Source organism: Pteropus medius, unplaced genomic scaffold, assembly GCF_902729225.1.
Source record: "Pteropus medius unplaced genomic scaffold, Ma_sr-lr_union100, whole genome shotgun sequence".
Taxonomy (NCBI): domain Eukaryota; kingdom Metazoa; phylum Chordata; class Mammalia; order Chiroptera; family Pteropodidae; genus Pteropus; species Pteropus medius.
Genome location: NW_024342469.1, coordinates 6491241 through 6517524, shown reverse-complemented (window position 1 = coordinate 6517524; position 26284 = coordinate 6491241). Strand labels below are relative to the sequence as shown.

The following is a 26284-nucleotide window of genomic DNA, read 5'->3' as shown; positions in this document are numbered from 1 at the left end:
TTCTGGGAAATGATCCTGTTTAAAAATATATCAGAAACCAACTTCTATACCCCATAGTTTAGATGCCATAAACAGAGCATATCAAGCAGCAGAGATAAGTGCGTAGAAATTGGGAGATTCTTTAATCCCTTGAACTTTACAGAAAGGCCATACCCCAACTTTGAACCAAATGCAGGAACATGAACAATACTGAAGGTAAGAGAGCCACTGAAGACATTATGTCCTACAGATACGATGTCAGAAGTGAAGGACTGTCCTACATGGGAACTGTGTATGAGTATTCTGGGAAATGAGGTGGGTAGGTTTTTCTTCCCAGAACTAGAAAGAAGATTAGGATGAGAAGAATTTGATAAAAGATATAAACACATAAACATGAGGCAGTATATAGGCATGACGACACAGCTCCTTTCTCCCAGCTTGAGGGCCCTACCTACTTCCTAAATTGTATAACAAATTTAAATATAAAGGCACTTTTCAGAAACTCCTCAGGCCAGCAAGACGGGAATGGAAGTGGGCATTTCAAACCAGATGTTACTTTTTCAGGTCTCCAAATCTCCAATCATCAAGAACAACTTGCTGGTCACTTGTGATTTACTCCTAGCACTGCTTATATTTTCTTTGAAAGACATGAAGTGGAGAGTGAGAAGTGGGGTTCGTGGAAGATGGCAAGTGGTGGGCATGTCAGGGAGGCGGAGGATACTGAAGACTGCAATAGGAGTTAGGGTAGTGGGCACAGGGCTGTGGTCAGGAAGTGGGGGGCACAATGTGGGGGCTGGCAAAAATGAGCCTCATCTTTGGGAACTCAGGACCCCATCTGTGGATCATCAGGTATGTAGATGAGCAGGGAATTTCATACCTGAAGCTACTCTCAGGCCTCAACATTGCCTCTCATAATCTAAGAGCTTGCTACCTACTTCCTTCACTAGAAAAGCTGAAAACCAAGACTGTGCTCATAGCTGAAGGTAGCTCTTGTTATGAGGGAAGATGCAGTATTCTCATAGAAGCAGGTCATTTCTATTTCTATAGGAAGGGCAATTATTTTCACTTCACAGATACAGAGAAAATCCTAAGTACACAATAGATATTCAGAACATTTTAAAACCCAGGATCTTGACGGAAACTCAACAAGTTAGCAACAGTGTTATCTGTTTCTGTCTGTCTATCTGTGTCTCTCTCTTTCTCCCTCTCTCTCTCGCACGCATCATACTTTTCAATTAACTGTCTGCATTCATTCATTCAGTGCCAGGCACTGGTGACAGAAATATAAGACACTTTTTCAAGGAGCTCACAGTCTAGCTGGAGAGACAGATAAATGCGGTAACTGAAACATCACTTAATAACGTGGAATACTAAGCGAGAAGACTGCACTCAATAAATCCCATTAAACAGTGATGATCTCCAGTAGCCTCTGGTATCAAATGAAAGACAGGAAGAAGAGCGCAGGGCACCTCTGCATGGCTTTTAGATCCTGAACATATTACACAGATCCTGAGAAGTAGCATTACGCTCTCGGAGCTGGTACCATAATTACAATCAACACCCTACAGCTCGGCACTAAATTGCTATTTTGTATACGGCTACCCAAATAAACTGTTAAATGTCTTGAAGGCAGATACCACGCCTTATATTTCTTTAATCTCTGTATCATCTAAGACTACCCTGGGCACAAAGTAGATGCTAAATACATGATGTCCTGGGTGAAAGGGGTAAGTAGATGAGACCCTTGGTAACTTGTTTGTGGACTGGCAGATTTGGAGTGTTTTGTAAAGCATGACATTGCCCTACCTCATCACATTACTGATTCACTGCACAAGTCACCTGCTCTATCTGACACTTTAAGGGTTGGGGGTGGGGAATCCTTCACTGGAGTACCAGAAAAAGCACAATGTGGGTAAATGGTTTGGTAGTTAACTGCAGCAAACAAAAAGATAAATTTGAGACTTAAGTCTCCTGGCTGATGCTTAGGATAGAAACAGAGCTCAGAATCCTTATTCGTGCCATGTTGTTTGAGCTCTTAGAAATAGATCTGCCACTACGATGACATAAATCTCATACTCACTTGCTTAAAAGCCTTCAATGGCTTTCCACTGTTCTTAAAATCCACCACCTCCACGGGGCTGGCAAGGCCCTCAGTCTGGCCCCACCCACCTTACCAATCTTAACTTGCCCCTGTTCTTCTCTCACTTACCTGGCCCCAGCCACACTGGCATCCTTGAGATTTTCAAACATGCCAGGCCCTTTCCTGCACTAGGCCCTTTTACTTGCTTTTCCATCTCATTGGGCCCTCTTCCTACTTCTGAATAGCTAACTACCTAATCTTTCAGATCTCAGCTCAAATATTTCCTGTTCAGGGAGGCCTTTCTTGACCATCTTATTCAAAGTGACCCCACCTCATTCCTTCTACTTATTAACACACCAACCAGTTAATTTATTTCATGACACTAAACCGTACTTTGAAATTATCTTGTTTATTTGTCTACTTGTTTATGATATTTTCCTTCTAAATATAAAACTCCTGAGAGCAGGAGCCGGATTCATCTTGCTGTATCAGTGGGCAAGTACTAGGTACTCCAAAATTTTGAATGAATGAGAATCAGGAAAATACAGTGGCAGCAGGTCAGCAGGCACTGAGTTAAGGTAAAGAATATCAGTGTTCCCCACTATGAAGCTAAGAGTTGTTATATGACTTTTTTTTTTTTTAAAGCTTCATTAGGTTGTATCCAAGTAGTGATAATATACAGAAAGAAAAGAAAGAAGAGGGAGAGTCTAAGCTCTCTGCTGATTACTTAAAAACTATATCAAAAAGAGTAAATCTTGCTGGCTCCAGCTTCCACTCAGTATGCAATGCTAACTAAGCAAGCACTGGTGGTTCAGTGGTAGAATTCTCAGTCTGTAATGCTGTTGGTATTAGAAGCACATTTTCTTATTCCTCTTAACAGATTCCAAGGTTGGTTTCATTTCTAAGTGATACAGTTCTGCATCTACTATGCCCAGCTCTGCGACAACCCCACCAAAGTCTCCATTCAAGTACACTCGCACCCATGCCAGCCTCAGGGTATCTGAGGATCTTGCTCTAAGTAGAACTGCAGTTGATTCAAAACACCAAGTGAAAAAGGGTTTTCTCCTCCCAAGAACCTGAATACTAAGGCAAATCGTATGCATGAAGTGAGTTCATCACAATACCCAGCTCAAGATCTATTCCTCCCATTAAAGGAAGAGCAACAGGGTGCAGAAGCCCGTTTAAAGGTGCAATTCAAACGCTAAGGATGATTCAATGGCACGGTTAAACCTAATGCTGTTTGTTTCACTGAACTTGATGGAGATGGGCAGTTACCTTCACTGTTAGTGATTTAAGAATCCCTGAACCTGGAAAGGCACAAGAAGAGTGAAAGATGACACTCGTCGCCCCTGTTTTCCACTGAATACCTTCTGTGGAATACTGGCTACACACAACCATGTCCTAAAAGCAAGTCTATCATCTGCTGAAAGAGAGCGTGGTACTTACGCGGCATGATCCCTTGGCTCACCAGTTCTTCCCGCGTCCGGCGCTGCTGGAGCTTCAACTGCAGCACTGCAGGGCAGCAAAGAGAGAGGGGAGATGAAGGCTCAGTCGGGCATTCCACCACCAAAGACACATTTTCAAATGTAAAGGAAGTCTCAAAACAGAAGGGTGTAGTGTAAAAGAAGGATCCCCTTGAATTGCAACTAATTGCAGAAGTGGCCTGATACAGCACAGTTTCCGCGTTCTGCTGCGGGCGGCAAGAGGAAGTTGCGAAGGGTCTTGCAGGGCGATAACAATCCACAAAGTGCCAAACTCTTGCCTCTTGCTCAAAAGCTCCTACAAGGCTAAAAAAACACAAATGCTTAACTCAAAGGAACTATGAGGACCAACACCCAGCAGAAAAAGCCTTCAAGACGTTCTACGCTTTCTTTCTGGTAGCAAATGTTTACCATCATAGGTTTAGTGAATGACATAGCTATTCACACAGATCAGGAAATGTTATTTGTAAAATCTTTTCATTTGTATCTAAAAATCATACCTATTTTCACCAAGGAATGCATTTTGCTAGGCCAGAAAATATTTTACCATTAATATAACTTTTCTTCCTCTTCCTCTTCACTTAGAACCTTTTTCTGTTGAAGTAAAACAACCAAACCTGATGATTCAAAGCACATCCGGGCTAGGGTAGGGTGACAGGTGACTCTCCTATTTCCACTATGGCAAACAACTTCACAGGGATTTTTCACAAGTTAAAAGTCAATGAACTCAATTTCAAATGTTGAGGAAATCTAAAGGGTTATTACCACTGCACATCATGCAGAATGACGGCGGCGAGGTCTGCATCTAGAGACTGAGAAAATGTTCAGAATAAAAGAGGGTTAGGAGGATCCATCCCATGGGCCAAGGAAAGTCCCCTTACATGATAAGTCTTCAATTATAAGGTCCCTGCAAGTCACATTGAAGGGGGACCTGCATCTATTAGGAATTATATTACCCTAATATCTGTCTTTTCCATCCAAAGAGCAGTTTTAAGAAGGCCTCCAAGAATGGCAGAAGTGTAACTAGGCTCCTGACTACCTTTCAAATTCAGCAGGTCCAAAGCAGAACTTGTCTTTCTCCCAAAAACCTAATCCACTTCCCATCCTTTCTCTCTTTGATGGTATCACTATCCTCTCCTCAGTACTAATATTAAAATTTCTGAGCCAACTCCATCTATTCCGCTCTCCTATTTTATCGAGTTCACTGCACTGTGTCTTCCCATGTTACAGTGATAGTTCACTGGCTTGTGTCCTTATTTGTGCTCTCTCCCATTCTAAGTCACCCCAGTCAAGGTTATCTAACTTACTCTTCCCCAAGTACTACGTACTTTCCCAGGTCCTCATTCACTTCACTTGGAAATGCCTACCCTCTTCACCTGACTTTCCTGATTCAGCATTCAGAATTACTCTAGGCCTCCTGCGGGCTCCCTTTTATCTGATATAAAAAATACACTAATTATGTCCCCTGTGTGATACTTACTTCTAAATATATCTTCTCTTACCTACCAGTTTATAAACTCCTGGAGGGCAGGGAGCATATCTTAGAAAGTATGCCACCCCCCAACTCCAAAGCACTTAATACACCGTAGGCATTCAATTGTTTCTTTCTTTTTTAGTTTTTTTTTCCTGGCTTTATTAAAATATAATAGTTGCTCATATTTACATTGTACAATTCAATGAGCTTTTTTCAAATACAGTTGGCATATAATAACATATTAGTTTCACTTGTACAGCATAGTGATTAGAGATGTATACAACTCACAAAGTGATCACCCCAGTAAATCTAGTACACCTCTTCCCCCTTACATTTTTATTACAACATGGTTAACTATTTTTCTTATGCTACACTTTAAATCTCCATGTCTATTTCGTAACTGCCCATTTGTATTTCTTAATCCCTTTGCCTTTTTTCACCACCCTCCCAACCCCCCTCCCATCTAGTAGCCCTCAAAATAGTCTCTATCTATGAGTTTGTTTCCGTTGTTGTTGTCTATTCTGTTATTTAAATTCCACATGTAAGTGAAATCATGCAGCATTTGTCTTTCTCTATCTGACTTATTTCATTCAGCGCTATACCCTCTAGGTCCATCAGGGCAACATCTTTTTCCATCTCCTTCCTTTCAGTCCTATCCATGTGTCTTTTAACCTGAAATGTGTCTTGTAGGCAGCATATTTAGGGGTCTTGTTTTCTTAACCATTCAGCCACTCTATCTTTTGGTTGGAGTGCTTAACTCTTTTCCATTTGAGGTACTTGTTGATGGGAATGTATTTATTCGTGTTTTTGATGCATGTTTTTTCTTCTTAAAGAACTCCCTCCAACATTTCCTGTAATACTGGCTTTGTGTTGATAAATTCTTTTAGCTTATTTTTGTCTGGGAAGTTCTTTATCTGTCCTTCAACTCTAAACGATAGCTTTGCTATCGTTTGGATAAAGTATTCTTGGTTGTAGATCCTGGGTTTTCATCCCTTTGAATATTTTGTGCCAAGCCCTTCTGTCCTGCATAGTTTCTTTTAAGAAATCAGCTGCCAGTCTTATGGGTGCTCCCTTGGAGGTAACTGCTTTTCTATTGCTGCTTTTAAGATTCTCCCTTTGTATTTAACCTTTGGCATTTTAATTATAATGTATCTTTGTGCAGGCCTCTTTGAGTTCATCTTTTCTGGGACACTCTGAGCTTCCTGTGGTTGTATGTCTATTTCTTTCACCAGGTTAGGGAAGTTTTCCACCATTATTTCTTCGAATAGCTCTTCAATGTCTTGTTTTCCTTCAGGTATCCCTATGACATGGATATTTTTACATTTAATTGTGTCCCATAGGCTCCTTAAATTATTATAGTCTTGGTTTCTTTTTTCTTGTCCTTCTGATTAGATGTCCTTGGTTCCCCTATCCTCTATATTGGTGGTTCGATCCTCCTATTAATGGATACATACGGCACTTCTGTACGAGAGAGATCCTTGCCTCTGATCCTTGCTCCAACAATTAATTCAGTGTCCCCCTCTGAGTCCCTGGTGACCCATGAGCAGCTGACCTGGTGCTGGTTGGTACTCAGTGTAAGCAGGTCTGTCACCACGAAAGTCCACTCACGGACACATTTCCTTTAAGAGGCATCTGCAGCTGCTGCAGTCTCTGTCCTACTCAGCCCCTCGGGACCAGGCAGTCTCACATCTTCGCCCTCTCCTACTTTCTACCATTGCAGAAAATCAGCAAGAATACAAAAGACCTGAACAATGCACTCTACCCAGCAACTGTGGAATACATAATCTCCTCAAGCACACGTGGAATATTCTTCCAGGACAGACCATATACTAGGCTATAATACAAGTCGCAATAAATTTAAAAGAATTAAAATCATACAAAGTATGTTCTTTGACCACAAAAGAATTAAATTACAAACGAACAACAGAGGTAAATTTGGGAAATTCATAAATATGTAGAAATTAAACATATTCTTAAATAGCGAATGTGTCAAAGGAGATAAGGTAAATTAGTATTTTGAACTGAATAATAAATCAAAATTTATGGGATATAGCTAAAGTAGTGTTTAGAGGGGAATTCATAAATGTAAATGCCTATATTGGAAAATAAGGAAGATTTCAAATATCTACTGCAAAGCTCTCACCTTAAGAAACTAGAAAAAGAAGTGCACACTCAACCCAAGCTAAGTAGAAGAAAATTAAAACCGAAAGCAATGATATAAAAACCAGAAAACAATAGAAAAGAAAATGAATAGAACCAAAAATTTGTTGTTTGAAAGGATTGACAAAATTGACAACCCTTTAGCTAGAATAATCAAGAGAGATAATACAGAGAAAAAAATCAGGAACGCAAAAGAAGATATTACCACCAAATCTACAGAAATTTAGAGTGTCATAGGGAACACTATGAAGAACTATATGCTAACAAATTAGATAACTTAGATGAAATGGACAAATTCCTAGAAAGGCACAAATTACTGAAGCTGACTCAAGAAAAAAAAATCCACATAGACCTATAAACAAGTAGAGTTTGACTTAGTAACTAGAAATCTTTCTCTAAAGAAAAACCTAGGCCCAGATGGCCTCATTGATAAATTTTACCAAACATTTAAGAGAAGAATTAATACCAATCCTTCAAACTCTTCCAGAAAGTAAAGGTGGGAACACTTACCAACTCATTGTACGAGGCTAACATGACTCTGATACCAAAGCCAGAGAAAGACATCACAACAAAATTACAGACCAATGTCCCTTATGAATATAGATACAAAATTCCTCAACAAAATACTGAAGGGGGAAAAAAAAAAAAAAAAAAAAGCCAGAACTGGAACAAAATCCGTATCCTTATCCTTGAATTTTTTCCCCCATTCCAGTTATTCTCAACCCTTACTTCACAAATCAAATCATCTGAGAAGGTTTTAAATTGGTCTGGAATGGGGCCTGGGCATTGATGTTTTTCAAAAGCTTGCCAGGTGAAGAACTGATGCCCCATTTAATGCTACTTTGGACTTAGATTCACTTTACATTGGGAAATTGAACATGTTCCATCTACATTCATCACACCAATTATAGATCATGTCAATTAAATAGTGCTAAGCAGATTTAATTCACTAATAAACGGTAAGCAGCCTTTCTTTTGATGCCTCAATTAACTGCTTTAAAGCACATCATTTGTTGATGTGCACTGATCAATGATTCAATATTCATGCTTTCAATGATTCAAATTTTAAATTAATTTTTTGTTTTAAATTTGTTTAAAAGTTTATAACGGGAGAAAACTTCCATTTCCCAACACATCTCTTCCTTGAAAATTACATGTCATCGACCACTGAAGGTTTATCAAGGGGGAAAAAATGGCTAAATAACAAACTAACAACCTAAAGAGATAAAAATCTGGTATTTCTAGACTTACTCCTGTGAGTTTTCTATCTAAACCTAATGCCTGTGATATGAGACATCTTATTCCAAGTTCTCTTTTACATACAGCCTAGCACATTTATTTAATAAATATTAATTGTTAAAACTAATTTCAGATAGCACATTCTTACTCCAAATTCTGTTCCTTCCATAAACTCCCAAAGCCTGATCACCTAATAACTGGTACATTTTCGCCCTCATTAACCTTCAGGTACCAGTCTCAGAACAAATAAGCAAATATAAATCAATTCAGCAATAGACACAACTACTTCTATGCTTCAAACTGGACAATGTGTTTTACTGGGAAGATAAGAGAAGAAATAGTGTGGATTTAGCCTTATATGAAGCTTAGCATGCTGATAATTAGAATATTTATCTTCGTTGCAATGAATTATACCTATTTCATTGGTATATTTTATACTTCAGCTAATCTTATATGCCTGAAAAATCATTTAGTGACACCTAAACTGTAAAACCATATTACCTATCACTCAGAACCAGGCTATTCTCTGAACGTTCAATTAGTTTCATTCTTAGAATGTATAATTAAAAGGAGGTGAAGGCTGCCTCCAGAAGAGGGTATTCCTCCTGTTCTGCTGCCTGGGTTACTTTGCAGAATCGCCACCAAAATAGGGATAGGGAGTCAGGATGGGGAGAGAGTCCTACTCCTTTCATCCTCTCATTCATTCTTCTAACAAATATTTACTACAGGCACACACCTCACTTTGTTGCACTTCACTGTACTGTGCTTCACAGATGTTGAGTTTCTTTTTTACAAATTGAAGGCAAGACCCTCCACAGAAAAAAGATTATGACTCGCTTTATTGTGGTGGTCTGGAACCGAACTCACAATATCTCCAAGGTATGCCCATACTATGTGTCCAGCACTATGCTAGGTGCTGGATACACCTATGGTCTCTGCTCACACAAACCTTTCAGTCCATTGGGATAACAGACATCAAAATCACATATAAATAAGTACAAGTTATAATCAGTGTTTAATTTTTTAAAAAAAAAGTCAAAGCCTTCACTGGAGGATAGTAGAGAGGTCAGACCTTGGAATCCATAGTTTCTCCTCCTTTAATTTTCGGCAATAATTATCTTTTCTCATTTCTTCTTTACTACTATACAATTGTTTATGATACTAAAACTTGAAAAACAGAGAGCTCAGGGTAACTGAATGAAAAAAAAGAAAAGGCACAGTTTCGTTTATTCGCTTTACACTTGTTTCGTTGCTCTAGGGTTCATGTACCAGTTGGTCAGCACATCTATTCATGCCTTATTCAGTTCTTCCTTAGCTCTTTGTGAAAACTTTCCTTAGGCATTCATTCAAGAAATATAAGGCATTCAAGAAATGCCAGATTCTTTGCTTGCTACTGGGGATATAGTAGTGACTAGATATAGTCAAAGCCTTCAGTGGAGTTTATATTTTCGTGGAAGAAACAACCATTAAATAAAGACTTAAAAGAGTGAAGAGTATTTTCTAAGAAAATATACTCAGACACCACATCCCAACAAAGTGGTTTGACTGTTCCCACGATTCATTTCACGCATTCAAACGTCTTTAGTATTCTCAAAGCCAGGGCTGACTGCTAGAGATACATATATATGCAAAGGCACTATTCTCATCCTCATGGAATTCTCAAGCCTAATGGAAAAGAAGGGGACTCAAAATGAGTAATTACAATGCTATAGGAAAGATACTAATATCTGTAATATAGATTTTTACTTAAAAAGTCATAGGAAAATTCAACTTTAACTGGCACACATGCCCTACTACTAAGGATCCCTGCCAAAGTCCAGTCATCTGCTCTTATGCATGATACACATGTGCACATTAATAAAAATATCAGTTTCTTAAAAAAAAAAAAAACAGTACAAATTCAAATAGTTATTTATTTTTTAGATACTATAGGAGTGCAAAGGTGATACTACCCAACACTGGAAATTACAAAGAAGAGAAACAAATCCTTTCTATGTGGGGTAGGACTAGTGAACATATAAACTGGGCTTTAAAAATATTTTATCCTCATGATCAATTTGTATTAAAGTTTCAAGTAATTTCTTGATATCATTCCCAAGAAGCAATACTCCTCTGGGCCCCTACTTGTTCTAACGCCCCACAAATCTTTCCTGAGAGCGCCTAGAAAGATGTGAAAGAGGCGAGATGTCTGTTCCCTTTTTCCTTTCTGTCGCCGCTCCTGTTTCCTGCCTCTCAATCCCTACCCTATCCTACAGCAGCCCCGGATTTTCTTCTTCTCCTGCTTCTTATATATAATTTCCTAAAGCTTTCTAAATTAAGTTTCTCTAGTCCTTTTCAAGATTAATTTTCTTCCTTCGACTTGGGAAATGAGCCTAAATGGGATAGCACAGTGTACACTGCACCCAAACGTATTTCTGGCTTGCGCTGTTAACATAAACAACAGCATTTTAAAGGCCCAATGTATTCTATAATTAGCCCTACCCTTAACCAGAAGGGTTTACTGTCAACCTATGATTTCTGGGGAAAGGGGCAAGCCATAGCATATCGAGTCGGTTATGTCAATATAAGTTCCGAGTGAAATGCAATAATATATACTTATAGAATTTACCTTTAAGGGGAAACCAAAGAACATCAGAGAAATAATTGAAAGACAGGGGTTCCACGCTTGGTTCTGTTGCTACATAATCTAGTCACTTAATTTATTTTAGCCTTGATTTTCTCACTATAATACAATTTAGAAAAATAATCCCTGCCTTTGAAGCTCAAAAAACCACAATGTATGAGAAAAGTGCTCATAAAACTGCATACACACACACAGGTGACGGACAGGAGAAAGGGAAGAGAGACCTCTCTCCTCTTTTACATCTTTCTAGGCTCTCTCCGGAAAGATTTGTGGGAGATTAGAATAAGTAGGAGCCCAGAGGAGTATTACTTCTTTAGAATAATACATATGTGTATATGTGTGTACATATATGTATGTATTTGTGTGTATATACATGTATGTGTGTAGACATATATGTATATGTGTGTATATATGTAAAACTGAATATAAATGTTTCATGAGATAGTTTCTCTCTAGGACAAGAGTAAAAATTGCTAGTAATCTAGTACCACACCTCCAACAAGATCCTTCATCTGCAAAGTAAAAGAGCCTTATATCAAAACATCTTTATTTAAAATCTATCTCAAGTTGTTCTGAGACAGGGGAAGTGGAAGGAAGTTGGGGGAGAAAGCTGGTGGAGGGAAAAGAGGGGAAGGAGAAAGGGAAGGGAAAAGAGAAAGGAAGAGAGAACTGTTTCCTCTTATTAAGCAATTCTGGAACACGTAGTTAGTAAAGAAGCACACTCTGCTCCCAGACTCAAGACAGCCTAGTATGTACAAACAGCAAGACTTGGAGAAAGGTAGAAGAATTGGTACCCATTTATTAATAAAATTAAATAAACAGTGAGTGTTGAAAGCATGCTCCTGAAACTCTAAGTTGTCAATACAGAAATAGTGGTTAAAGGACCCAGAAAGGTACATTCATCTGTTACCAAAGAAAGAGGGACCTACTGAAATTCAGATGCGGATTTAAGACAAAAAGAAGGGAGTGGAGGTGAGAAAAGGAAAGTTAATTCTCTCTGGGATCCTACTGATCCACCATCCAAAAAGCATATGGCTAAGTGCAAAGTGGTACCCTGAATTGGATCTTGGAATAGAAAAAGGACATCAGTGAGAAAATAGATGAAACCTAAATACAGTTTGGAGTTTACCTGGTAGTGTACCAATGTTAATCTTTTTAGTTTTGACAAATGTACCATGGGTATGTAAGATGCTAACATCAGGAGCAACTGGGTGAAGGGTATATGGGAACTCTCTGTACTATCTGTCTGTCTTTTTTGTAAATCTATAAATTATTCCAAATAAAAAAGGTTTACTTAAAAAAAAAAAACATGGATTCTCCCTTCAGAAAGATTTATAAATCAATTACTAAAATATATCAAAGGTCAAGTTTTCTCAAACTGAAATGCTACCTACCATGTCTTGGGCAGAAAGAAATTGCTGATTAATTCTTACAAATGCCTAATTAATTATGAAAAACAAATAATAATGGGCCTTTTAATAAATTCGATTTGTAAAATGATTTGTGGCATAAACATATACAATGAACAACGTTGCAAACACTTAAAAAGAGAAATCTTTAATTCCGTTCAAAATCACACATGCCAAAAACCATCTATAATAAGATTTCAAATTTGATTAAGTTTTATTGATATACTCAATCACTCACCCCTTTCACAATCCCATAAATTTCTCTTCCATAGCTGTATATAATGTGTAAATGTGAGTTAAATTACCTCTCACATAACCTGCTTTAGAAATCAGAAATAATACCAAAAAATGGTAAATACCTTCTATTAAATCTGAACATTGTCAAGGATAACGACAGAGATGAGGCATTATCCTGGTTTGGTTAAACCTGAGCTACTTATACGTCTAGCCTGCTAATTTACAAAGATAAACTTATGATAATCTAACTTGAGCTACTAATATGCAAAATAAAATGTCTCTATATTGTGTAATAATACTTATAAAATGGTGAAAACATGGATATGTCATCTTATTTAATTCTTAAAACAAAGCTATGTGAAAGATATTACTATATTATTTCTAGATGAGGAAAGTGAAGATTAGAGAGATTAAGTAACTTGCCCAAGGTCACAGAGTAAGTGAAGGGTAGAGCAAAAATTGGAACCCAGCTCTATTTCAATCTACAGCCGGAGCCCATAACCACTATTACATGTTGCACCTCTTTTCTTTCATAAAATATACCAGTTCCCCATGTTTAAAAAGACACTACACTAATAGCGCTATGATGTGGCTAGAAAAAGACGATCTACATACTTACTAACCAGGGGAAAATCCGGGTGATTTCAGTGAACAGTATGACATTTGAGAACTCTAGAATCTAAAAGGATCCTTATACTCAAATTCCAAAAAGAACAGACTTTAACAGGATACGGTGATCACATGTAAAGGTCATTTAAAGGGCTTCTCCCAGCGACAGGAGGCAGTCTAGGACACAAGAGAACTTCACAGGCCTACTTCCCACTTGTCTCTCAATGCAGGAACATCCATACTGAAAGGCAGAGAGCACCCACTTCCTGATACAACTTCCTTTCTGATTCTGCTAGGGATTCTTCCCTCGTACTAGGGAGATTCTGAGTTGATTCATTCATTCATTTATTAAACTAATATTTATTAGGCTCCTGTTATATGCCAGGCACTGCGCTAGGTGATACAGCAGTAAAATGGACAGATGAGGTCTCTGCCCTCAGGAGCACATGCTCTAGTGGGGGAAACATAAGAAATAAGTTAATTATAATTTCTGGTAATACATTATGTGAAAAAATACAGTGAGAAGAAGAAGACAGAGTGACTGAGGGTGGTAATTTCAGACAGAGTACAGAGGCAAGGAGACAGATGACTCTTATGCAGAAACCTAAATAATATAATAAACCATGAAAAGATATGGAGACAGAGCCCTCCAGGCAGCAAAAAACAGCAAGTGCAAAGGCATCAACATGAGAAAAGGCTTGTCTTGAGAAGGAAACTGACATACAAGAAAGGAGGAATCTAATATGTTGAACTCCTACGTTATGCAGTTACTGAGTTGGATGTACTACTACAGTCACTCATTTAATTTCAACAGCTATTTAAGGTATGTATTACCTTGATTTTATAAATGAAGAAAGAGGTTCAAAGAGGTTAAGTAACTGCACAGCCAGTAACAGGTAGAGTCAGAGTTCAAACACAGATCGGCCTGATACCAAAGTCTATGCTTTTTCTACTACATCACATTTAATGCCAGTCATAGTAAAAATATTAATCATAACTAAGTAAATAAATAAAAACCTCTTTTCCATGTCCTCAGAAATCTGGGGCTCACCATTTCATTTCAGGTAGGTGCTCACCTTCCCCCTGAAGTCATCTCCTTCTCTAACTGCAACAGACAGATTTCAAACTACCAGCTACTTCGATGTCATGAGTCCTTTTTCTGAAGAGCTATAAGGCAATGCTCACACAACCCTACCACACAAGACTGAGCATAATGTGTACTTTCACCAGATGTCTGGATGGGGTGAAGATAAGCTGGGAATGTGCTTCCTTTAGACTGGCAGGGCCATCTGAACAATTCCTTCCAAAGTTAAAGGCGCCAGGAACAGCGTTTTCCCAGCCGCATTAGTTCTGCACGTTCGTCCAGAAAATGTGGGCAGCCTCAAATCTCATTTGCTATTCCCTGCTGGTATTACTGGTGTTGACGTTCTGCACCCACCTTGGTCGAGGGCAGGTGAGCAGATTTAAAACTTGGAACAGGGGGAGTTATTTTACAGCAAGCCAGAAGTGATAAAACTTTTCCCCCCTTAAAACTATACTAGAGTATTTATTCCTTCTACAGCTTTATAACATGGACTTGGGGAGGTGGGGGGAAGCACATAGCATGGTAGAAGAATGATGACTGAAATAATGAAGGAGGTCTGTATCCTCATATAAATTCTGTAATACTCAAAAAGTTGGCTTTTTCTAGTCAAGTATTTCAAACTGTCCTGATAGGCTTTCCCTGGTTCTTGATATTTTTTTTTTTTGAAATTAACTTTCAGTGTATATAGTAATTAATGACATTTCATTTAAGTGACATTTTGAGAAAAAAATTAATATCTGATTAAAATAATTTATTAAATGAAAAAATTTTTTCTCTAGGGGAAAGATTAGGAAGCAGAGAGATAATAAGAAATTTGGCCAAATGGGTTACACACACACACACACACACACACACACACACACACACACACACACAATCTGAAAGTTCTTCAAATGTTTATATGTAAAGTTCTGTATGGGTATTTAAAGAAAAAGAAACAATAATTGCTCACCCTTAAATCCTAGGTGATATAAAATTTTATGTTTGTCTCAAAAAAATTAAAGAATACTTTAAATTTTGGTAAAGGTAACAGCAAATTTTTCTTCTTTATATTAGAATAAAATCCATAAAATTAAACTTCATGCAGTATATGAAGTGTGAAAGTCTATCAGCTAAAATTATTGGGTTAAAATTCTCAAGATCAAATATATAAAGGAAAAGCCAGTCTATTATAACACAGTAGCCCATTTAACTGTAGGATTTTCCCACTCCCCACCCTCCAGAATTAGTAAAGACATCTCAAAAGTAAATGTATATGTAACTGAAGGGAGTTCGTGTTGTTAGAAGAACTGCAACTTTACATTTCCTAAAGTTTGTGTGGTTGAATTTGCAAGTGGAACATTTCATTACTGCAGGTTTTGCACAAAATTTTACGAAACAAACCTGCATTAAGTTAAAGCAGAACTAAAATCAATGCTTTTTCTGGCTACTTCAGGAATGACTTCCATATATCTTCCTATCATAGATATTCTTTTTTATTTAGATGTTTAGCTCCTTCAACACACACCGTGGGTGGAGGGATCATTCCAGCTCCACAGCTAAAATGCAAGTGGAAGGTGAAGTGATCATACTATACCCAGTTACCACATACTAGATTTTTCAAGTGTAATTTTGAGTGATGCAGACAGTGCCACACCTATCAGCAGACTGCTTATTTTTAAAATGCCCCGGATACTCACTTGTAGTTTTCCTCCTCCTGTATTTTCAAATCATCCCACTATCAACATCCCCGCCCTAAGAAGTCTCACCCTAGTTGTTTCTGAAAAATGCATTAGATTTGACACACAAGCAAAACCCCTCTTTCTGTGGCCCTTCTACCTCGTCTAGTCGTGAAAACAGCCAGAACTACAGCAACAGCTGGGGATCATTAAACTGACAGAAATAGCTTAGGAGACTCCACTGGTGTGTGAGTGGGGGGAGGAGAGGCTCAGTATCAGATTTTAAAAAATCAAAAGGGCAACAGGAAAGGGCTGGGGTAAGGGGGAGAGAGAAAGGTGAAGCCTAAGGAGTGTGTCACACCCAACTTTTCCTTTACACAGTGCAAAGGGATACACCGAAGCAAATGAAGGGACAAGTGACTGGAGCCTGACTTGCCTAGTCCCTCACCTATTCTCAGATGAAAGGTTTAGTCAAACCTAAAAATGTGGGTCAATAAAGACAGGCTGGGGTGGGAAGGGCGGGGAGCTGTGGCATCTCAAAGGCTAAGCCTGGGTCATCCCCAGTATGGGGGAATCACTTAGAAGGTATGAGTCAGTTCTGGGGCTGTGCTGACAATAAAAATCAACTCCGAGATGGGGTAGGGGCATGGGTATGAGAACTTATGCCAAACCCAAAGTGGACTCAGAGACCAACCCAGTACCAAGGCATCCCCTCAACAGGGGAGGACCAAATGCTAGATGAAATGCAGGCTCTCCGGGTTGTTCATGCCAGAGCACAGCCACACCTCCAATGCTAGCTTTGTAACCTGGCAGAACTCCGAAGGTCGGTACAGGAATGTGCCATCTGCCTGGCCCACTGCCCGAGTGTGTTCAGCACATATCTGGTGCCCCAGAGGAGCTTCAATCAGATCACCATGAGAGTGGGCTTTCACAGTCTGATCTATGCCTTAAAGTCTGGTTAGTCCCAGGATCCTGGGTTACCCTCTCCGTCCCCACACTTGCTAGGCTATCATTTTAATACTGTCAAGGTCTCTCCCACCAAAGCATTCTCTTTATAACTAATCTTACAGAACTGCAGTTTCAGACAGTTCCCCGCCTGCAAGCTTGAACAGGAAATGATTCGATTGCAGATATTATGACTACAACTCTCTTTGGCAAGAGTGTTTGGTAACTGTGAGGTTGCATGAACTTCAGCTAAATATTTTATTTGATAAATCTAATGATTTACTAGAGGAGGTTCCAAACTGATGGCTGTTCTCAACAAAAAGCAACCAGTATACTACCCTCTTCTAGAATGGCTTGCTTCTTTTCTAACTCACAAACCTCGCAGGAAAATATGCTCAGGCTTACTTCCCATCTATACCAGTTTTGGCTAAGTAGCTGTATTTAAACCTGGTTTTTTATAACAAGTCCAAAAACCTCAAAATAATTAACTCATTCTGAATATTTTAAGTTAATATTAAGAAGAGTAGAGCATATAAAAAAAACAAATCTACTAGAGAGACTAAAAGAGTCTAAACTATATATGTATAGAGTTCACACATATACACACATTTTATCACATACAGTTCATTTTAAGGCTGCATGATATCCAAGGACAGAATATATGTTAATCAAACTATTGTGACTATAATCATTTCTCATTGTGTGCAATCTAGTAATAAGTACATCAATATATCTCTCATCAACCTTTAACAGAGTACATTCTTTACCTAAAATGTAAAAAATTAATGTCATAAATATTTGTAATTAATTGCTATTTCCATGCCTTGGTTCTAAGTCCAAGGTAAGAATTCAGAAGGAAAATAACCTTATACATTTATATAATACCTTACAAAGCTACTTTCACACATATGATCTTATTTGACCCTATGAATTAGGATGGCAGACATCATACCCAATACACAACAAAAGAAACTGGTTTGCCAAGCTTAAAGCAACTCAGCCAAGCTCACTATTGGCAAGATCAAACCAAGAATTTCAGGTTCTTGACTATTAGCTCGGTTCTGGAGTACTAGCTGCCCGCCAGAAAAAGGCTTCTGCCCTCAAGGAATTAATCTCTGAAACCTACTGCCTTGGCCAGTGTTTCTCAGATGTACCAGTTTCTCCTTAGTAAGAATCTCACCAATCTCCTGGTCCAACGTCATATTCTGAATTTAATTTAAGACAATTATGGGAAAAGGTTATTCATCTATAACACTGACAATTAAAGGATGTGAGTTCCTTATGAAGGTTAGACTTATTAATATGAGACTGAATAAAACTAAATGTGGACAAAATCTGTCACTTTGGGATAAACGCATTTTGCTTATGAGCATGATATTGCCCTCTAGTGCCAGGAAGCACAGTAACCTCAGTAGAGTCACTCAGCTACTACATATGAACCATCTACTATGTATAAGCATACTTTGTTTGGGAAGTCCCTTGGGAGGGGAAAAAAAGAGAGAAGGTTAAGCTTATTACACACATACGACCATGAACACTATACAAGCTCCTTAAGGAATTTACAAATATAATGGAGAATATAAGAAATGTAAAACAAATCATTGATCAAAGACAGTTTTGTAAGTGCTTTAAGAGTTTGCAGATAGATAATAAATCACTAGAGTACAGAAAGGATCAGGTAAGCTTCATGGGAGCAGCAGCATATAAGTCATCTTTGAAGGATGTCAAAAACGTGAACAGTGTGAACCAAGACATGAAGGTAGGAAATACGATATGGTTAAGAATATGATTAATACGCTCCAATTTATATGGAGCACTAAGTTTGCTAAAGGGAGTAGTAGAGGTAGCTGGAAAGGCTGGCTAAGGTCACACTGTGAAGGGTCTAAGACTGTGCTATCCAATATGGTAGCATCTTGCTACATATGCTATTTAAATTTAATTGAAACCAAATAAAATGAAAAATTCAGCTTCTCAGTCACTCCAGTCACATTTCAAGTCTCAATAACCACATATGGCTAGTGGCTACCATACTGGACAATACAGATATAGCACTCGAGAGTGCTATACCAGAAGGCCGTATTAAACCACAAAATGTCAATCTTTCAAGGCTCAGTCTTCCTAAAATAAAATTCAGATCTGATCCTTGCCAAAATGTATTAATAAAGAAAACTGCAGATCTTAATGTCATAAGAAGTAAATAAAAAACTCTGGTCTCTGTCCTTCTGGGCATTTCCAACTGTCATCTAAAACGACGAAAAAGAGTAGCACACGTGCCCTCCTAATCATCCTAAACAGATATCTCTAAAAACGTGTACCCGCTTCTCGAATCTCTTTTTTTAATCAGGAAAAAGATATAACCAAGAAAACTATGAAAGAAGAAAAATATTATTACTAGCGATTTATGTATCATAATAAAACACAAGACTTCTTAAGAAGAGTCATTTCCACTAGGCATCTTTGAGTATTTGAAAGGAGAACTACCTTTATCCCTCAAACACCTGCTTCAGCCCAAAAGGAGTAACATCAGATAGACATCCTTTACACTTTCACTATCTAATGCACAACTTATATCTTCAGTGCAGTTTACAAAATGCCAGTCATTTAAAAAAACAATGTGTATATGTATTGTAGAAAACACAATTTGAATTCTCTCAAGATTCAATAGACATTCAGAATTCTAAGCTCAAGGTTCCAAGCACAGTATAAAACCAGAAAAATAGTTAATTGCTTAGGGCAGCTGTCTAAAACTACATTCTGAGCCTAGTTATACCAAATCTACATTTGTTTCCTATTTACTTTTTAACTTAAAAAAAAATTCTTAATGATCAGATTGGGAATCTGAAACACTACAATCCTCTGGATACAAAAAGTCAACAGCAACAACTCAAAGGTTTAAGTCCTGAGCCATACTGCCTCTCAAATAATCCATCTACTGTTGCTGTGGTGTTTCTTTGACATCAGTCCAGTACATGTCTAGATAGTCAAAGAAAGATCAATTGCTCTCAACCGATTTTTACAATTATTCTCTTTGCAAACTGAGCACTGATAATCACTCATCTCCTCTTCAATGGATTCATTCATCGATGATTCCATATGCTCAAATCATCCTGTCAAATGTTAGTAAAGTCCCAAAGAGATCTCAAAAATTCAAAAGAACTGTATGTTTTCAGAAAAGTAGCATCTGTCATTAATATTAGAAACTGTATATAAACTCTGATAATGGATGGCAGGGGATTTCTAAGCCAGGAGAGGGGAAACGTTGATGAATCTTTTCCATTCGCATTTGACAGAATTTGGATGTAGTCCCTATCCTCTTTTTTCATAATCCAGAACTCTCTGAAAGAATTTCCCTCTAATTTAAAACTGAACTTTTCTGCAGAACTCAGATGTGTCTATTCTACTTCCAATGAATTTTTTTGGTAGCAGTTTCAGAATACAAAGAGGGACGTTCCGAAAGGAAAACTTTATGGGTATCAACCTAATAAACAGTTTGTGGCTATCTTTTATACGCCTGAATGTAATTCTAATGTAATCCTACGATTACTAAAAAGATTGGTAGGTCCAGTCCAAATTGTTCACCTTAACTAAAACTAACATGCAATTCAAGTAAAAAGCCTTCTTACAGTTATCTATCCACTTTCAGTATTTAACACAGAAGAAACTGAAGTCATTATAAATAGCTCCCTCCTTATTTGTATAGCACTTCTGGCTAGAGTAGGTTTTACCAATAAAACACTGCATTAGACCCAAAGGGGAAGAATCCTACCTTACTAAAGAAAAGGTTTTCATTCTTCCATATCTAGGTTTGGCACATGAGCAAGCGCTGCATGGGTGGAAGGAGAGGAGTAAGGAAGTGAAACACCCTGACGCCGTCCGATCAGGTCATGAAACATACCCTGCAGTGCTGTGCCCAGTTATCTATCTGTTGAGTACTCAGAAGGCTTTAACAAAAACCCTGGAGAATAAACCACCTAAAGTCAAAGCTTGGATGGTTACAGAGAAATAAGGAGGGGATAAAAGACAGCAGTAAGTTGAGGAGGAAAAGAAAGCATGCAAATCCCAAAGGGATAAATATGCCAACCTTCCCGCAAACTGTGATAAGGGGCCAGGCACAGTGCTGAGTAGCTGTCCTTTCCCGGCTGCAGGACAATCCATGAGAGTGGCAGAATCCTGCACGTGGGCTGATGAATCTTGGTCTTCTCCTCCAGCATGCTGGGGGAGATGTGAGACGCCAAAGGCCAGTACTGCAATAAACTTCCCTCCCTCCTTAAAGAGGCCATTTATTATTCGCTGAAATCTGATTAGCATTGCTCTTTAGGTTAAAGTGGGTGCTTCATTTCTGCAGCAATACTCGTTGCAAGAACAGCTAGATCTTAAGTTTACTTAGGGAATGGGGGATTAAAAGCAGTGACAGCAGAAGGTCAGAATCAGTAAGTCTCCTGGAAAACATTTCTTCCTGTCAGCACTGGGCTTCGACACAGACACCTCCCTCCTCTACCCAAATGCCAAAAAGCAGGACTGATTTCAATGTGTAGAGCTGGAAACGAAGAGGGTTCTCTTAGAGAAAATGCTCGTAGCAACCAATCAACCTCATTCACCCAAAATAGTAAACAGTTGGTTTCTCTGCTCAGAACCAAAAGGCTTCTGCCAGACAAGCAGTATCACATGACTAGGTTCCCTCTTCTCTCCTCTGCCTTTCTCAATTCTTGTGCAAAATCTGCACCCAAGTGGAACAAAGAGCTAAAACACTACACTTTTATTTCACTTGACATTTATTTTTTAAATATTTATAGATGAAAGCTACCAAACTGGGAGGAAGGGAAGGTACCAAGGGAAAAACTCAGGAATAATTTACTTTGAAACAAGCCACATCACAGCATTGAGACGAGTACCATAAACCATAATGGTTAACTAGCAAATGAGCTCAATGAAAGAACAAATGAGTCAATAGACACACTCCTCAGCGATCTGCAAATATTTTGCTGATAAAATCTATAAAAGAAGATATAGCAGAGTACATATCTGCTTTTCCCTTTAGAAACAAAAAGAAAGGCTCTTAAGATGCTGGCTAGTGTCAGAGACAATGTATTGCAACAATAGGGGCAGCCCACCAAAAATGTGAGATTCATACCCTTATCTTGTTGACCTCAACTCACCTCACCATTTGATTTTACTCCTTAGATACCATAGTCCCATCGTTCAAATTACTGATTAGGCAATCAAGGCAGCTACACCACCAGAATGAATTGAAAAACCTACCCAAGCTAATTATGGAAACAGCTGCCACCATGACACTCACTGGCATTTTCACCAAAGGCGGGTGGTGGTGGATAATAAGGCTGGCAGCACTGCTGGAGCGAGATGTGCCATCATATTCTTCTCCCCACAAGGTTCCTTAGTACTTGAAAGCTGAGCAAGTAGAGGCATGGAAGGAAAAACTTCTATGCTGAGCAATTTGTTACAGTAGGAAAATAGGTAAAGAATAAGAATCAATTGTGTCACCATCATCTGCCACGGCCCCCACTCATAAGGCCAACTAAAGGGCTTTCAGAATAGAGTTGCTTATCCTCATCCATCCCCCTTTGCACTGTAAGGTGCTCAGCAGATATTCGTAAAAATGGAAAGAAAAAGGAAAATGAAAAAAATGCGCGCGCGCGCGCGCGCGTGTGTGTGTGTGTGTGTGTGTGTGTGTATATATCTCGGAAATCATTCATTTAAGCAACACCTTTTTTTAACAAGACCATGCTGAAGAGGTAATTATTATAGCAGGTCCTCAAATAAGATCGTTTCACTACAACGGTGATGAGATGCTGTAGAAACTTAACTCCTTTATTTCTATAAATCAGCCCATGGTAAAATTGGTTACAGTATACATCATTTAGCTTTAAGTTGCAGAACCTCTCTAAAGGCATTAAGTGAGAACTCACTTTATCTGGCTAATGCCAGAATACAAATACCACCAAAAAAGAATTTGCTGGCTAGGATGAGGAGCAAGTGGAACTCTCAGACATAGTACTGAGGAGAATGCAAAATGATGTTACTTTGGAAAACAGTTTGGAAGTTTCTTAAAGTTAAACTTACACTTACCATACAACCCAGTAAATCCCATTCCTGGGTATTTAAACAAAAGGAAATTAGAAAGTATGTCCATATAAGAAGCTATACATGAATATTCATAGCAGCTTTATTTTAATTGCCAAAAATTAGAAACAACCTAAATGTCCTTTAACTTGAGAACAGAATAAAACATCGTGGTACATCCATACAGTGGAGTACTACTCAGCGACTTAAAAAAAAATACCAACTACTGCTACAAGCAACAACATGTACAAACCCCAGAAGCATTATACTAGTGAAAGAAGATAAACACAAAAGGCTCCACACTGAATGATCACATTTACATGAAATTGAGGAGAAAGCAAAACTATAATGGCAGAAATAAGACCAATGATTGCCGGGAGCTGGGAAAGAGGAGGAAGACTGTCTACAAACAGGCACGATAGAATTTTCTGATAGAAATATGCTATATATCTTGATTGTTGTGGTGGTTTACCTTTTATCAAAACTCGTTGAACTGTACCCTTAAAAAGGGTGGCCATTGTAGTATATAAATTAATCTCATTTTTTTTAAAAAAAAGTAGATTATGAAATATTATGCATAGAGGTCACACAGCTAGTAAGTTGTAGAGCCAAGACTGAAACCCAGGCACTCTAGCTCTAGACCCTTACTAGCTGTGACTTTGAGATACTTAGCATCTCTATGCCTCCACTTAGTGAGGATAATAGTATTCGCCTCATAGGATTGCTGTAATAAATGAGTTAATACATGTAAAGCACTTAGAACAGTGCCTATTCTAGAAGCATCTAGGAAATGCAAGCTGTTGTCATTACACAATTGTAACATACATAAATATGTCTCTGTGCACAGAAGAGAGTGGAAGGATGCTGGCTATCTGGGTGGTGGGAACAGGATAACTTTATTTGCTTTCTCCTTTCTGTTTATCTGTATATTCTAAATTTTCTACATTAAACAATTCTTGCTTTTATAATAAGAAAAAATTATTTTTCTCAAAAAACAAGAAAGGACACTGGGCTGGGACTAAAGAGTCCTGTTTTTCAACCGTGCTGCTAATTATTTAGTTGTATGACCTCAGGGTGTCACCTTCATATCTAAAAAGGAAGGGCTGGCGCTAATAGGGTATCCTCCGTCTCTAAAATGAAATGGTATTCGAAGATTTATGGTGGGACTAGGCAAATTACATCTTGTATTTTGTTTCATTTTTCTTTCCATATTTACTGTCTGTCTACCATGTGCCAGGCACTGAGACACAGACAAATGAAGAACCAGAGTCCCTCTCCTCGCGGAGTATGATACAGGCTGTTCGAAGAAACACAGACAGACTCGTACCCAATTATACAATCCATCAGCACGGCAAGTGCTCAGAAGAGAACACGAAGAGGGGGCCTAGCTGGGTTTGGAGGAGTCAGGGAAGACACCTGAGCCAAGTAAAAGGAAAAAGAAAAAAAAAGTCAACCAAAGAGACGGGGAAAGGAATTCCAACAAAAGGAAGAGGAATGTACAAAAGCAAAAGGTGTGAAAACAACAATTTCTTGGAGAATAGAGGGTAGAGAGAAAGAGAAAGAGAGAAAGGGCATTTTGAAAGCAGTGTGGAAGCAAGGAGCACCAAGACCAGCAGTGGGGAGGCTGGTTAGGATGAGGAAAATGAGTGCTCACTTTCTGATAATCTCCAGAAATCATATGGGACTGTAATGGTTTTATTCTTATTCAAATGTCTATATATGCCACAAATAAACCTGATAAATATTAGTCTAAGATGTACTTTACTACATTTACAAATATAGCATATACTTACAAAAATTTTATAAACAAAAATGTCAGTTCACTTCCATTTTCCATGGTTAATGATACACACTTGTTCACTCAATAAATATTTATTAAGTGTGTGTTATGCATATGGTAGGCACTGCGGAGAAGGGAGACACAGACAGTAAACAAATGAACAATTAAAGCAAGCAAGAGAACCAGATCGCTTTTTCTTCTACCCAAGACCTACTGAGACGTCTGCCCTTCAGACGCAGGACAGAGGCAATGTGACATAGTGGCTGAGAACTTTGCACCTGGAACTCAACAGACCTTTGACCAAATTCTTGCTCTTACCATCTATGAATGGACTGGCTTTTGGTAAGTCACTTAACCTCGCTAAGCTTTCAGTCTCACCTGAAAATGGGGACATCACCACCAAATTCATATGATGTTCAGGTGAATTTAATGAGACAATCATCAGTGTGTCAGGTATACAGAAAACGTTCAGCAAACGGTTCCTTTTATCATTGTTTAATTTTAATTTTCCACCTTTAGGACATCCCATGATCTCCCACTATACAGACAAAAATATAAGGTAGAAAAGACGAGGAGCAAGGTATAAAAAAGATCTGTTTAACATTACTAAATTGACATTTTAGTGAACTCACACAACTGTTTTCTTATAAAGATGTCATGCTTGTTACTAACATTCCTTTAGGATTTCTCAAACTGTTAATATCAGCCTACATTACATGACCTAGTAAATTAAATAAAAACCATCACCCAAAATAGGGAGCCGGTCACACTCTCCTGGGATTCATCGTTCTGACTCTAACACTGAGTCATTTAAAGAGCAGAGACAACGCAGAGTACTGATAAGCAGTCTGAACACAAACGTGGAGCAGCTGCCAGCGCACACTTAGATTGTTTACTGCAAGCAGAACTTTCTGAAACAGGAAAACCAAGATGGAAGGAGAGTTTTCTCACTGGCTGTACCTTTGAGAAATCACAACTTCAAGGAGGAAAGAGGCACAGCAATTAATATGTTTCTCAAGCAAGCAAACAAACAAAACAAAAACAAAACCCTGCTGCCTCCCTATAATCACACTCAAAATGTTTTAACCATCTTTTTAAAATGTCTATTTCTTACGACTTTGAAAACAACAGTGGTCATTTAGAGATTTTGAAGGCAGAACATACAACACACAAAAAATGTCTTCTCTGTGACCCCAGACCTTTAGGGCCAAAATGATTTTATTTAAACTTTCTTCCATAAATTTCCCTTTGCAATGAAACTAGGTAGTCATACGTCAGCTCAAACAGAAGAATGTATGAAGCAGAGGAGAATCTGGACAGGATTTTCAAGTACAGTCTATAATTTTTTTATTCTGGAAAAAAAGTCTAACTCTATAAACAAAAAGAATACTATACTCTTACATCTCTTTTTCTTATTAGTGGTTTACAATCTCCTTTATAAAGAT

At 38.3% G+C, this 26284-nt stretch overlaps 1 protein-coding gene and 1 long non-coding RNA gene across 14 annotated transcripts in view; one reads left to right on the top strand and one right to left on the bottom strand.

The window, feature by feature from the left end:
• The window catches only part of MRTFA (myocardin related transcription factor A), a 170927-nt gene that overhangs the window by 35151 nt on the left and 109492 nt on the right, over positions 1–26284 (bottom strand). For 12 of the 13 annotated variants that reach the window (XM_039863383.1, XM_039863381.1, XM_039863385.1 and 9 more), the window contains one exon: positions 3506–3571. The exons of the other annotated variant lie outside the window; for it this stretch is intronic. In XM_039863383.1, coding sequence (XP_039719317.1) covers positions 3506–3512 — 7 coding nt within the window. In that variant the 5' untranslated portion in view covers positions 3513–3571. The remainder of the gene's footprint in view (positions 1–3505; positions 3572–26284) is intronic. 13 annotated transcript variants of the gene reach the window in all.
• On the top strand, positions 980–24433 carry LOC120602985 (uncharacterized). The gene is made up of 3 exons (XR_005652932.1): positions 980–1401; positions 18651–18656; positions 24423–24433. It is a non-coding gene; the product is annotated as an uncharacterized LOC120602985 (long non-coding RNA).